Source organism: Capricornis sumatraensis, chromosome 22 (genome assembly GCF_032405125.1).
Source record: "Capricornis sumatraensis isolate serow.1 chromosome 22, serow.2, whole genome shotgun sequence".
Classification (NCBI taxonomy): domain Eukaryota; kingdom Metazoa; phylum Chordata; class Mammalia; order Artiodactyla; family Bovidae; genus Capricornis; species Capricornis sumatraensis.
In genome coordinates this window covers 54,180,507-54,195,707 of record NC_091090.1, presented here as the reverse complement: position 1 = coordinate 54,195,707, position 15,201 = coordinate 54,180,507, and the positions used below count along the sequence as shown (strand labels likewise).

The window sequence follows — 15,201 nt, the reverse complement described above, 5'->3', positions numbered from 1 at the left end:
CTTCTGCTAGGGAACAGCAGAGCAGACCCAAACACAGCCGCCCGGCCTCGGGGCCCCCCAGAGGAAACGTGCCCTGCTGCACGCGCAGTCAGCCAGCCACGCTCTCTCCGCCCTCTCTCTAGGCTCAGAGGCCCCTTCAGACCAACCTTTCCAGAGGGCGCTTTCCGGGCACTAGTTGGTCGCTAGGTCCTGGGCATCAGAGCAGCAATTCTTCCTCTTCTAGGAAAACCAAGAAGACATTTCGAGAAGGGTCAGAACTGACGCAGTCTAATGATACCCAAAGAGGCAGGGGTTCCTGCAGAGAAGTCCCTGGACCCTGAGTGGCTCATGGCTGCAGAATCTGGCTCAAGGGCATCCCCACTCCCCCCCGCCAACGTCCCTGTCATCACCACTCTTCCCCTCGGAGTCACGGACAGAGAGACTCACACCCCGTGACCCTTAGTTGTGACACAGGTGTGTTTAGTCAAGACTCAGGTGGATGAAGCACAAGAGTCAAGACAGACTGACCACAAGGATGAGCCAGACACAGACATGGCTGCCTGCAGACGTTCTCAAGCCAGCAGACGAGCGCTAAGGGCCCCGGGAGAAGCTCGAGGACAGAGGAAGCCCCTCTGGTTGACACTGAGGAGACCGTCCTGGAGAAGGGGCACTGACAGTGGGCCTCAGACACTGCCCAGGACTTGGGCCGACCTGGGCACAGGGCTGGGGCCCCAACACTGGCACTCCTGGGCCTGAACTGCTGGGCATTGGGGTTCAGGGTGCAAGGAGGGAAAGACTGGGAGGTTCTCTCATCAGGGGCTAATATGGTCAGAGCTATAATTAAGGAAGGGATGATTTGGTAACAGGGAAGAGCGGGCGCACGCAGACTCCGAGCACGTCCACCGTCATTAGCTCAGCACCCGGGAAGCAGAGGATGAGGCCGGCGCCCAGGAGACGGGGAGGAGAGCTGGATGGTCGTGAGCCGCGGGAGGAGAGTATCGGTCCCACCTGCTCGGCTTGCCCGCCCCCAGCCCCAAAGTGGCGACTGTGTCTGCACAGGTGCTGGCCAGGGGTTCAGGGGTTTGCCCTCCAAGAGGCCCTGCTGCAGCCCAGGCTGTGTCTGACGCAGTGGGCCCTGTGAGCCCAGCTCAGGAGGTGGAGACCACGGGCCTCGGTGTCTAAGAAGGAGAATCCTAAGTTCACAGATCACGGGCATGCTCGGTGGTTGGGAAACAGGAAGTGCTTTTAAGCACAAAACAGTGAAAAGAGACAAATAAAAGTTTATTACAAAAACTTTGAAATATCAGAATTTAAATTTAAATAGTTTGGGTAAGAGATGAATTTTCAACGTGAAGTTGAATGCTGGTTCTACAGGACATAGAAACAAGATTCTCCCAGAAGTAAATCGCCTAGAAAAAATTATTCTCAATACTTCACCAAAAAATAAAATGTATTAAGCTTGAGTGTTGTCCTTCAGTAACACGAAAGATGTCATACCAGGGTGGTCCTGGAAATGCCTCAGGCCCCCTTGGCCCAGCAGCCCGCCTCCCGCGGGACGGCAGAGTGGGGGCCTCGCGCAACTCCAGGGTAGGATCCTAGGTGGGTCTATAGCCCTGTCCTCGGCGGCTCATTCACGTAAAGGGAGTGAATGATGGCACGTCTGAATCAGAGCATCGACCCGAGGACCAAATGAGTTCATCTTCCTGAAGCTGTCAGAACAGTGCCTGGCACAGCGCTGTTCAATTCTAACTTTCATGGTAACTAACTGGGTTTATACAATGTAATTTTTTTGTTTAATCCTCACCTGAAATATCTATTCACCTTAGGTACCAGCAGTTGGATAAAATTAAAAAAAGGTGATTTCTGTTGTTGTTATATGGTCTAAAAAATATTTTTAAACACTTCTACACTGTATAACGCCATTAATTATCTGTTGTGGTTTCCATATTGTCCACCACGTCAAAGTGTATTTGGACACCAATAAGCTTGGATAAAAATACATGGGTGGAAAATTGGCCCAGAATAGGTTGGTAACCCTAATAAGCAGTTTATGCCGTCTGGGTGAGGTACCTACCAGGGAATCAGCCTATTTTTACTTGACATCAGTACCAATTATCAAGGAAAGGTATATTCAGACACAAATAAAACTTACAACTGATGCCGAATTTAGAAGCAATTTCAATAAAAACTGGATGTGGAAAAAATGAGTACCGGGGGCACAGTCATCCCAGGGTTTGGTCAGTGGAAAAGCTCCGCTCCAAACCCCGGAGGAGCAGAGATGGAGGGGAGGGGGGTGTGCGAGGCCGACCAGCCGCCTCCACGGCGAGTGACGGCAGGGCCTGTCCACTGCCTCCCTGGGCTCGCGCCCCGCTGACCACGCTGAATATTCAGGAAGGCTGCTTAGGTGTGACCTGCCTGCCTCTGTGCTGTTTATATAATCCACGCAATCTGGATGTGGACGCCGGCGGGAGCCGATGGTAGTCACTCAGGTGACAGGTGGCCTCAGCCTAGACGACCATCGTGACTGTGGGGACTGTACAGATTCCAGAAATAATCGGTGCCGACGCTGGAGGAAAATTACAGATGAGCTGAGGGGACTGCGGGAGGGGCACAGAGAGGCGTCGGGGTCTGGGAGGGTGCTGAGGGTGGTCCGGGGGAGGTCGTGGAGACAATCCAAGCGGACGTGGCCAGCTCACAGGGAGTACTCGGACCCAAGGGTTGGGAAAGACACTTGTGCACAGGCACCGACGAGCGAGGTGAGAGGTAAGTGCTGGCCAGGGCGGTGAGAGGCAGTCGGGACTTTGCCTAAGAAGTGACCACACGGGGCGGCCTGGCGGCTCTCAAGGTGCACCCTACCGTTCAGTCTCCTTCACACACACTTACATTAGTCTCTTGTCCAAGCTGAATATTACCTTTTTTTTTTTTTTTTTTTTTGGTGCTTGGAGCACACTAAACCAGGCAAGCAGGGAAGTTAGAATTCTGAGTTCTAAGTAGGAGATATACCTTGAATGTACATTAACATGTATCCTCCGAAACTTTATGTACACCTGTGCCCGAGGCTAAACGTGTAAGTGTGGGTGCAGTTATGGTGACGATACGATTCACTTTGTAATGGATACAGTAATTAAACAATAAAGCTAATACGTATTTCTGCTGAAAATAATTCTCTAGTGTAGTTAGCATTGTTAAAAAGCACCAATTGCTCAATAAAAGCATTTAAGCAATGTAGCGCTAATAGCACAAGGCTAGAAGGCTGTGAGAGAGTGACTGGAGCTTCACTCGAGGCCAAGGTGCCGCCAGCATCTGGTCGTCAGAAGGCTGGAGCCGACTAGAAAGAAGGGGGAAAGCAGCAGCCGTGGTTACCTGCGTGCTGAGCCTGGAGTGGAGCTTGTGGTCCGCCAGCCAAGGGTGCTTGAGGGCCTCACTAGCACTGATTCTCCAGCTAAAGGGAAAGGCAGGGGTTATTAGGGACCCAGTGGACACCAGATGGCCTTATGTCAAGTTGCCAGGCGATTCTATTTTCCATGGAATTAGTATCAGGGATAGGTTACCATCCAACCCCATCAGGGTAACACTATTGGTAAGACAAGCAAGACAAACAGTTCTGAAATCTGTCGCTCCCCGAACATCTTCCTTCAGATAGAAATAACCATTCTTGGTGAGATGTCTGAGCTTCATAAATTGAACTTCTATCTTCCCGACCCAGGGACTGAACCTGTGTCTCCTGCTTAGCAGGCAGGTTCTTTACCACTGAGTCACCAGGGAAGCTGATCTTCAGTAAATGTTCACCACATTGTATTTAAGCCTCTTTAAAAACTGCTCTTTTGAACTGTGGTGTTGGAGGAGACTCTTGAGAGTCCCTTGGACTGCAAGGAGATCCAACCAACCCATCCTAAAGGAAATCAGTCCTGAATATTCATGGGAAGGACTGATGCACCTGATGCAAAAAACTGACTCACTGGAAAACACCCTGATGCCTGGAAAGATTGAAGGCGGGAGGAGAAGGGGACGACAGAGGATGAGATGGTTGGATGGCATCACCGACTCGATGGATGTGAGCTTGAGTAAGCTCTGGGAGTTGGCGATAGAAGGGAGGCCTGGCGTGCTGCAGTCCATGGGGTCACAAAGAACCAGACACGACTGAGCAACTGAACTGAATTGAACTAAAAACTGCTCGTCTCTTCTATTAGATCACAAGTTACCTGAAGCCAGGAACTGGGCTTTATACATTTGCCCTCAAAGCCCCAGATACAATTCCTGGCGGATCAGGGACAGTGAAGTGCAGGGAAAGGGGCGTCTGGGGTCAGCCCCGGACCCCACCCTGCCAAACTGCCTGTCTGTTGGTCCATGGTGGTGGCTGTGTGACTTAAAAGCTGTAAAACAGTAAAGCAAGTAGTGTTGGCCATGAACATCTTAAATGCCATCTGTCATCATATGTTTTATTATTTTTCTATTTTCTCTCATTATTTTTCCATTTTGGAGGTTTCCTGTTTTCCTTTTTTTTTCTATTTAAAACTTTTTAAAAAATTATTTTTATTTATTTATTTTTAATTTGTTTTCTTTTTTATTTCTTTTATGTTTTTGGGAGTTGTCTTTTTAAAAATTTTTGTTATTTAGTTTTATCTTTTGTCATTATATATTTTAGGCAGAATCATCCGAAAAGGATGTTTGACTGGCTCATCACAGTCCTCCACCCCCTCCATGATCCTAAAACGTGAGCCCCCGTATTTCAGTATCACTGAATTCTGAACTATTAGCAAGACAGAAAGCAGGCCATTCATGCGTAACAGTCACGTGCACGGCCTTGTGCTGATTCTTGGTCGTCACTTAACCGGCCATGTGATCTTGGAGTATCGTCAAAGAACATGACTGATAACGCCCTCCTCCCACGGAGCTGGGAAGCGGGTAAAGAGAGCACGTCTGCAGAGCAGCGGGCGGGCCTGGCCCACAGCAGGCTCTCCCATGAAACAACCGTTCAGCAGCGTGGAGCCCCCTAGCCCCACTCAAGCCCTGCGATCACAGCAGTTCCAGATCTCAGGAGACCGGGTGGAGAGCATCAGAGTCACCCTGTCTACAGCTCTGCAGGTGCATCAGAGAGCCCGCCGCGGGGGCTGGTGGCTGCTTCCCTGACTGCCGTCCCCTCAGCCCCGGGGCCCCGCCTCTCTGTTCGCCCTGCCTCCTCCTGAGCCCACAGGGGACGTGGTCACCTCTTCTCCTTAATGAGAAGCTTGGAGATGAACTCCCGGGCCTCCTCCGAGACGTCCTGGAACTCTTGGTCCTCCAGGTCCCACCTGCAGGCCAGGATGTTGTTCAGGGTTTCGGCATTGTCATCGCCCAGGAAGGGGGACAAGCCGCTGAGTCTGTAAGACACGGCGTCCAGGGTGAGAAGTCTTTAAACACCCTCAGACTCTGTAGAGACAGGTGCCTTCTTGGTTCTGTCATTTAAAACAGAAAGAAGGCTCAGGGTTAAAGAATCTGCCTGCAATTCAGGAGTTACACAGGATGTGAATTCAGTCCCTGGGTTGGGAAGATCCCCTGGAGGAGGGCACGGCAACCCACTCCAGTATTCTTGCCTGGAGAAACCCATGGACAGAGGGGCCTGGTGGGCTACAGTCCATGGGATCACAAAGAGTTGGACATGAATGAGCGACTCACGAGCTTAATTTTTTGTTTATAAGCAGTGGTTGTGATGAAGGCACAGCTGCCCTCAAACACGAATCTCACAGAATAACACAAATGCCTTTTTAACGTGTTTTACCACAGAGTGCCATCACGTCCTCAGATGGCAGATGCTAGGAACGCCCCCTCCCCGGACAGTGAGGCTGCCTTATCACTCAGGGGATCAGGACACAGTTGGGGATGTTTTTTAAGTTACTTTTAGAGCATAGGATGGTGGTCTAGGAATCTGGGTGATTAGTGAAGAAGAGAGACTATTACTTTTTCTGATGATAAAAGGAAAGAATTCACTCCTTTGCCCACCTGATTCAACAGAACACGGGAAGTACCTGAGTATGGGGCAGAGCTGTTTATCTTTGAAAGATCTAACTTAGGGCTTTATTCAAAATAGCAGATGGAATGTACACGGCGACTGAGAACAAGCGTCCGAGGGGCTGGGGGTCTGCTTACAGCATGTAGGTGATGACGCCCACACTCCACATGTCAGTGGGGAAGGAGACAAAATCATAGTTCACAACTTCGGGGGCAAGGAACTCAGGCGTTCCGAAGTTCACCTTCAGCTTCTCTCTGGGTTTGTACCTGAAATTTAGGAGACAACACGGAGGAATGAAGAGGGTCAGCCGGAAATCAAAACTCGAGGAAACAGGAGGACACAGATGCAGTCTATAAGCAAAAGACCTGCAGCCGCACAAACATTGAATGCAAACAGACGTTAAAGGAAATCGCATATTAAAGAGACAGTGTCCAAAACTGGTATTGAAGCTTCCCACCAGAGAGCCTGAAGGGTCTGAAACGGTAAGGAAGCTTCTCACTAGAGAGCCTTAATAATCTGAAATGGTTGTGAGAAAAGCCACTCGGAATAATCAGAACACCTGAGTGATGAAATACGGCTGAAGGAGCCGTGATAACAGAGTGTGCCCTGTCAACAGCTCAAACAAGCCTAGTGTAATGAGCAGGGAAGACGCAGCCGTTCACGGCCGTCTAATACTCTCACTCACGCACTGAGGTCCGTGTAAACTCTGTTCCCTCAGGGAGCTCACCTCTGCCTGAACCCTCGGCAATCCTCCTCACACAGGTACTTTTTTAAAGTGAATCTCCTCTTCGCAGATGGACCAAGTACAAAAGACTGAGACAAACTCTTACAAATTGTGGATTAACGTCTTAAAATTTAAGAACTGTGCTGTACTGGGTTTTAATATTCCATATTTTTCTTGCATGCACTGTAGAAACTCCTAAACGTTCAAATTCTGAAGCCAGCAAGGTAAAGCTGAAACATAGTTTCGGTTAATTCTAAACAGGGATACGAAACCAAGGGGTATATCAGATTTATCTTTGCAAAGAAAGATCACCCATCATGTTCTCTAACCCAATTCATACACCTATGTCCAAATTGACATACCTTCTGGCCAATCCAAAGTCAATAATTTTTATTTGTTTAGTGTCTCGATTCACACACAGGATGTTCTCAGGCTGCCAGGAGAAAGAGACACATTAGCAATGAAAACAACCATCCTTCACTCAAATTGTCCTTGAACCACAACTAAAAATACAACGATGCTCAGGAAAAACATATCAGGCCCTTCACTTCGGGGCGGGCTTGTCTGTGTGGGTATTTTCTCCTTTAATTATGTGGTGGATGAGGCTGTGGGCCCTGCCAAGCTTGCGTGGCCCTGCCTTCCCTCCCCCGCCAGCTCTGCCGTTGACGACCATGCCTGAGTTCAGGCCAAGGCCTCCTGCCTCAAGACTTTCCAAATGGCCTGGTGGAGGCCGTCTCAGACTTGACATCCACCCCCCTAAAATTATTAAGTATGAATTTCCCCTTCTTGGAGGACTATTTTTCCCGAGGATTTATGAGTTCCAGGAGAAATGGCCTGCTTCACCCCACCAGCCACACCGAGCACGCACCCGCATGTGAGCAGCGCGACCCCCAGGCTTTCCCTTCCCCTGCGCTCCGTCTATGGGAAAGCCATCTGCAAGGGGAGGACCCCTCCACCCCCGTTCATTCTTCACTCTCGGCGATTCCAGAGAGTTGCTGAGTTTGCTCTCCGTGCCTAAAAGCCTTGACTAACCGTTCCCGTGGAGCTTGCCTCTGGAAAGCCTTGGCCCTGCCAATGGGATGGTCTTGGGGTGCAGAGGAGAGAGGTAGATAGCACTGCACCTCGGTATTTATAGAGCATCTGACAAGGGCAGCCACCCACGTCAGGACAGGAGACCTGAGGGACGGCAAACACGGGGGAATCCGACTTAAGGTCAAGGTCATCCTTCAAAGAGAAATAAAGGTTTCAAAGAACCGCCTGAACTCTCAAGCTCTAACTCATCCCAAATCTTCCCTAAGCGCTAGGAGGGGCCATTAGCCGAGGTGCCAAGTCCCCAGGATTCCACGTCCCACCCTTCACGTGGGGTCCTGGCTGCCCCCTACCCTGCCTGTCCAGGTGGAGGAAAGGGTAGAGTGAGGTCAGAAACACAGCAACACTTTATGAGATGAGCTAGCACCAGCTTGGTGGTGGCAGTCTAGCCACTCAGTCGTGTCCAACTCTGCTTCCCCAGGCGGCCGGTCTCCTCTGTCCCAGGCAGCAGAACTGGAGTGGGCTGCCATTTCCTGCAGCAATAGCGTCTGCTTGTCAACATTCAATTGTCCATTTGGTTGGGCATAAATGTGGTGTTGGAGAAGACTCTTGAGAGTCCCTTGGACTGCAAGGAGATCCAACCAGTCCATTCTGAAGATCAACCCTGGGATTTCTTTGGAAGGAATGATGCTAAAGCTGAAGCTCCAGTACTTTGGCCGCCTCATGAGAAGAGTTGACTCATTGGAAAAGACTCTGATGCTGGGAGGGATTGGGGGCAGGAGGAGAAGGGGACGACCCAGGATGAGATGGCTGGATGGCATCACGGACGTGAGTCTGAGTGAACTCCGGGAGATGGTGATGAACAGGGAGGCCTGGCGTGCTGCGATTCATGGGGTCACAAAGAGTCGAACACGACTGAGTGACTGAACTGAACTGAATGTCACTGGAAGCTTTTTTCCTAAAATATCTCTAAAACAGATGTCTCTAGGCAAAGGCAGTTTATAGAGAAGTGGGAGCTACACAGGAATACCTGGCCTCATGCTTACATGACTGACTGATTACGTATCAAGCTGTCCAATTGCCAGAAGCACCACGACACAAAAGAATTGTTTACAGAATGAAAAAAAAAAAAAAAAAGCTCTGCGGACACTTCAGAAGGTTAATTTTTTTCTAATTATAAAATTAAAGCACATTCATTGACTAAGATTTACAAAACACAAAAAATGCAAGAAGGAGGCCATTTTATCTCACCTATACTCTCCCCACAGAGAGACACGCCTTTGGGGTTTTTGGCCCCTCTCCTTCCAAGGAGCTTTCTGAAAGGGCGCCTGGTCCTTAGTGACCCATCCAGCTGTCGCCTTTATTGCATGTTTACATATGAGCCACAGTGAAAACTGCCCGTTGCAAGTCCTCAATCAACATTATGAAGCCACATACGGAGCTGTTTGACTTACGGCGGGTCAGGTCCCCGCTTCAGCTGCCAATCAAATCCCTTCAGGGATATTTGGAGAGTATCTACACTCCATGAAAATGCTCCGTGAAAGTGCATTATCAAACCGGTTCGTAGCCATGGGCTCTGCTAGTGACTTTTAACCTCTGCCTGCGTCATCCTATCGACCGCGACCCCCTGCTCTGTGGATGGGAGAGGCAAGCGTGTAAATCAGGATGGCGAGAGGAGCCAGTTACAGGAACCGAGGCACGTGGAAACCTAGTTGGAAGCTGAATTGACTTCGCTCTGCGACCCCTGATGACCTGCCGTAGAAGGTGTGCCCCACAGAATGTATATTTTATCTCAGTGTCCCACTGTGCAAACAGGGAAATGAGGAAACGGCTGAGCCACACAGGAAGGTGCCTTGAGGACATGAGAGCTGCTCGGAGGTGCTGGGCCCATATTTCACTGGTCGGAACTACGCACAGTCCGATTACAGGGACTTCGTAACGGGAGAGAGCGCGAGAGGGAAAGGCCGTCAAATAAGAGAAAGAGGGTGGGCTCCCCACTGTTTTCGACAGGTTCGCAGGCTCCCGGGGAGGCGCCCAGCCCCACCCACCACGCTTCCGCCCCTCGGCCTCTCAGCGCCTCCCCCCAGCTGCCCCGGGTCCCATTCTGCCATAGCGTCCTCCTCCCGGCTCTAGCCTGCTCGTGGAAAAATAACCCCTAAAGTCCAGAGTCTCCTGGAGGGTTTTAGAGGACTGCTGGGGATTCTGGAGAGCTGGGAAGTTTGACCACAACCAGGGAACTCTGAGTCAGCTAAAATCCCTCCCACCTACTCAGACTGATGACGAGAGGATGCAGCTAGGATGGTGGTGATGAGGCCGGTGTGATGGTAGAAACCGCCTCCCTGTGAGCTCCTTTAACATAAGCAACTTACAATAAGACGCTGAACGGCAGTCCCTAAGGATGGAGACAGGCAGATACCAGGGAGTGACAGAAATTGAGAATAGGGAGACGAGGCGAAGAGTCCAGAGTGTTCAAATTCCCGAATACATGCCCAGCGACAGGCTCCGTCTCCCAGTCGGGCGTCCGGCGCGCGGTGGGGCCCACGGGTCCGCCTGGGGGAAAGGCTCGCACCCCCGGGGAAGCGCACCCACCTTCAGGTCCAGGTGGAGGATGTACATCTGGTGCATGTGTCTTATCCCCTCGCATATCTGCCTGATGAACAGGATGGTGTCGAGCTCGGTCAGGCTGCAGTTGTCGTCGATGATGCGGTCGAAGAGCTCACCGCCGCCCACGCTGCGGGGAGAGGGGCGAGTCCCGCGTCAGCGCCCCGGACACGCACCTGCTCCTCGCGTCCGCGCGCCGCTGACCCGCCCACCAGACGCGTCTGCAGCTGTCTCTCTACCTTCTCAATAGGATGCCTCTAATGGCGTGGCCGTCGCTGGAGCCCCACCACTTGCTCAGGGGGAAAGTCTCAAAGCCCCTCCCTTGCAGGGGCTGCGCTCTCGGGTGGGCCCTCCTCTGGCATCTCCTAAGGAGGACGCTAGGAAGGCAGGGGTGCAGGGAATTCCAGGCTCCTCGGGAAGGCCAGGCTGACTTAGGCGATAAAGTGCTGTGTGGAGCTCATGCTGGCTGTTCCACTCCCCAAGACTCTTATTCCACAGCGACAAGCGAAACCCGAAGTGGGGCTGGGGGCGGGGAGCTGCAGTGAGTCACAGACACAGACTCAGTGTTGGCTGGAATGACTCACTTTCTAACTAAACACTCAAGCTTCTATAGAGGTGATTTTATTTTATTTTTCATAATATTTTTAAAGATTTTTTTGATGTGGACCATTTTTAAAGTCTTTAATGAATTATGTTTTATATTTGTTTTTTTTTAGCCACGAAGCATGTGGGACTTGTAGCTGCCAGACCAGGGATCGAACCCACAGCCCTTACGTGGTGAGGTGAAGTCTTAACCACTGGACCACGAGGGAAGGCCCTAGGAAGGTGATGTTAAACAGAAGCCTCTTAGCTCTACTTCTAAGAGTCTGACATGAGTTTTGTTTTCGCCACCAGGTCAAAAGAAGGACACAGTTCAAGGCTCACCCCTCCAGGGTACCCAGAGCAAGAGTTAAGCCGGGGCCTCGACAGACAGCTCAGCTCGTACGAAGCTAAACCTGTGTGGTCGTCCTGCTGCTTAGCAACAGAATCTCACGCGGAGACCCTTTCCTGAGTAATTTCCTTCCCGCGGCGGTTGCAGTTCTGACACATGCAGGTCAGCATCCCGGGGGCCAGCAGGGCCCAGCTGGAGGCAGGTCAGCATCCCGGGGTCCAGCAGGGCCCAGCTGGAGGCAGGACAGGGCGGCGTGCTGGGGATGTGCGCACAGGATGGGGTGGGGGGGGGACGTACTACTCCATGACCAGGACGATGTCGTTCTTAGACTCGAAGGCATCGTAGAGCTGGATGAGGTTCACGTGGTCCAGCTGGTTCATGACACTGATCTCGTTCTTCACGTCGTCCTGGGGGAGGGAGGTCTGGTTTAGCACTGGGTGGACGGCAGCCCGCCGCGTCCACACCGCGTGGCCCTTACCTTGTCCTTCATGCCCCTGGTCTTGATGATCTTGGCCGCCAGCTTTAAGCCCGTGGCCTTCTCCTCACACTTGTGAACTTGGCCGAAGCGTCCGCTGCAGGAGAAGAGGGTGTGGCCCGGATGAGGCTCTGTCCCCCCAGGGCCCCGCTCTGGCTGCTGCCCAGTGGGCACTGAAGCTTTCCGGCACCCCTCTTTCTGACTTGAGTGAGCAGGCCTGACGTGCCCCTGCTGTTGCCAAATCTCCTAGAACAGGTCAAGTTCTGATAGGAGCCACTGGCCTCAGAGTCTCCTGGGGGTGATGTCCCGGCCCTACTGAAGCAGGAAGGCTGGGGAAGACCCCAGAAGTTGCATTTTCACAACACCCCTTGGGTGGTTCTCATGCACCCTAAAATTTGAGGGTTTCTTTCATAGAGAAAATAGAATCTTTCTGAATGCATGTGAATATAACAAGCTAGGCTCTCTAGCATAAGAATGATACAGGCTGTTGGTCGGGCAAGTCAGATTATTTTTGGAAACTGCATATAAATAAATAAGAAGTGATCACAAAATTGCATATAGACACATTTAATCAAAGCATACACTACACACTTCAGCTTGGATATCAATTTAAATAAATGCACCTCATAAGGCAGCTTCTTACAAACGTCACCACCTCCCCAAATACACACTCATAAGCAGTCTTCTCGTTTGACTTGCTTGCTGTGATTCCTAACTTAGTGAAATGGCTGGGGAGCTGGGGGGAGGTCACCCCAGCCCACCCCCCTCAGCCACACTCCCTGCACAGAAGCAGATGCGTCCTGGGCTGGGGGTGGGGTGACATTACTGTAAGCGCAGCCAAGTGTGACCTCAATCCCACGCACTGATCCAGACGTGCTCTCTCTCGCAGAGCCCAGGAACATAGCCCCAGGCACTTCAGATGTGGCTGCTCATTAAGAAAGGGCTTTTTCCCTTAATTAGCAATGGCCCCCAGATCGGCCTGGCCCAACCGTGGTGCCACGTCACTGCTCAGCTTCAGCACCTCCTTCCGTCCCTCTGAAAGGCTTCACCCTGCAAGGCCTGGGGTGGGAGGTGGCCTCAAGGGTCCCTGCTGGCCCGCCAGGCTGATAACCTCACGCTAGGAATAACTGACCATGGTGAGCAGCAACTCTAATCACCCCACAGGCCACAGGTGGGGAGGGAGCCCCGGGAAAATGGGGGGCCTGCCGCGGCGTGGGGGCCCCGGGATCCCGGCCCCACGGGGTTGGCCCTGCCGACTCTGCAGGACAAGGGGCTGCACCTCGACTCACCCCCGACCGAGAGGAGGTCCCTGCTGATGAGGCCAGCACGCCCAGCTGACTGCCCCCCTAAGTTCCTCACTGAGCCTGGGACGGGGTGGTGGGCGGGTGGCCACACCTGCAGCCACCAGAGAAGACCCCACGCTGCCCCGGAGGCTCTGAGAGTCACCGAGGGACCTCAACCAGAAACACACACAAACCCTGGGGTTGCTCCAAAGCGGCTCCCGCAAATAACTTTCCTCCTTTAGAGAAACGGAGGCTGGCTTGGCTTGCCACCCCCGTGCCTCGAGACCCTGATAAGCTAATGCTTGCCGTGAAACTAGGGGGGTCCAGGCACCGCTGCCTGCTCCAGAAGCCCCGTCCCCCTCGACCGTCTCACAGGCAGGGGGGCCTCTCCACCATCAGCCGGCCGAGGAGAAGAAAGTTCGGGTGCGTCCTGTGACGGAGGGCAGAGGAGCCATGAGACTAGAAAAGCCAGGAGGGGCTTCGCAGAGTCAGCCGCACCCCTGACCACAGGCAGAAACGCGCACGCTAAGAGCCACACGTGCCTTCCCTGGGTTGTAAGTAAATTTCTATGTGTTGAATACATGGACAGTCTTCCTGCTTTCTGCCTCTTACTTTACATAGATTGCTGGTGGGAGTCAACCCTGGAAGTCACAAGACCTCACCGGGGGTCGTGGCTGAAGTAGGAGAGGAAGGCCCCTCCTCCCTGGTGGACTCGCCTCCTCCTTCTTCAGGGAGGGGATATGCATGGATGCCCTGCCAGCAAGTCCTGCAGGAGGGCACGTCACCGACTGAAACGAATGATGGAAACTCACATGGTATCAGTGCAAATGGAAAACCAGTGATGATTAAAAAAAAAAAATTTTAATGTGCCATGAGATAAACAGCGTTCACGCATTTCTACACTTTGCTCCTCAGCCTTCAAGCTTCTAAACCTCCTGGAGACTCACACTGCTTTCCTCTCACTCCGGACAGGACAACGCGGGAAGTGAAGCAGATGAAACACGGCAGATAGTCACCTCATCAGCCTTTCTGGCATCAGCAACAGTTTTCAGAAGTGGTTAAAATCACTTAAAATAACTGTGTATGATGTTTCTGGTTCTCCAGGTGAGACTGACAAACATTTATGAACCTCTTCATGTCCACCTCTGTCTATAGCGGCACTATTCTCAATAGCCAAGGCATGGGAGTCACCTAAGTGTCTGCCAATAGATGGGGGATGAGAAATGTGTGGCATATAGATTCAGTGCAGTTCAGTTGCTCAGTTCTGTCTGACTCTTTGCGACCCCAGGGACTGCAGCACGCCAGGCCTCCCTGTCCATCATTAACTCCTGGAGTTCACTCAAACTCATGACCATTGAGTCGGTGATGCCATCCAACCATCTCATCCTCGGTCGTCCCCTTCTCCTCCTGCCTTCAATCTTTCCCAGCATCAGGGTCTTTTCCAATGAGTCAGCTCTTCGCATCAGGTGGCCAAAGTGTTGGAGTTTCAGCTTCAACGTCAGTCCTTTCAGTGAACAGTCGGGACTGATTTCCTTTAGGATGGACTGGTTGGATCTCCTTGCAGTCCAAGGGATTCTTAAGAGTCTTCTCCAACACCACAGTTCAAAAGCATTAATTCTTAGGCGTTCAGCTTTCTTTATACTCCAACTCTCACAACCATACATGACTCCTGGAAAAACCATAGCCTTGACTAGACGGACCTTTGTTGGCAAAGTAATGTCTCTGCTTTGCAATATGCTACCTAGGTTGGTCATAACTTTCCTTCCAAGGAGTAAGCATCTTTTAATTTCATGGCTGCAGTCACCATCTGCAGTGATTTTGGAGCCCCCCAAATAAAGTCTGACACTGTTTCCACTCTTTCCCCATCTATTTGCCATGAAGTGATGGGACTGGATGCCATCATCTTTGTTTTCTGAATGTTGAGCTTTAAGCCAACTTTTTCACTCTCCTCTTTCACTTTCATCAAGAGGCTCTTTAGTTCTTCTTCACTTTCTGCCATAAGGGTGGTGTCATCTGCATGTCTGAGGTTATTGCTATTTCTCCCAGCAGTCTTGATTCCAGCTTGTGTATATCACTCAGTCATAAAGAGAAGGAAATGATGCCATGTGCAGCAACATAGAGAGACCCAGAGACGATCGTGCCAAGTGAACTAAGTCAGACAGAGACAGACAAAGGCCGCGTGACGTCCCT

At 51.6% G+C, this 15,201-nt stretch overlaps 1 protein-coding gene across 1 annotated transcript in view; it reads right to left on the bottom strand.

The window, feature by feature from the left end:
- MYLK4 (myosin light chain kinase family member 4) overlaps positions 1-15,201 on the bottom strand; it is a 50,274-nt gene that overhangs the window by 13,963 nt on the left and 21,110 nt on the right. Inside the window, exons 5-11 of the mRNA XM_068994213.1 lie at positions 11,732-11,825; positions 11,551-11,660; positions 10,311-10,452; positions 7,055-7,125; positions 6,106-6,234; positions 5,187-5,339; positions 3,343-3,421 (exon numbers count right to left, since the gene is read on the bottom strand). Of these exons, the coding sequence (XP_068850314.1) occupies positions 3,343-3,421; positions 5,187-5,339; positions 6,106-6,234; positions 7,055-7,125; positions 10,311-10,452; positions 11,551-11,660; positions 11,732-11,825 (778 nt within the window). The remainder of the gene's footprint in view (positions 1-3,342; positions 3,422-5,186; positions 5,340-6,105; positions 6,235-7,054; positions 7,126-10,310; positions 10,453-11,550; positions 11,661-11,731; positions 11,826-15,201) is intronic.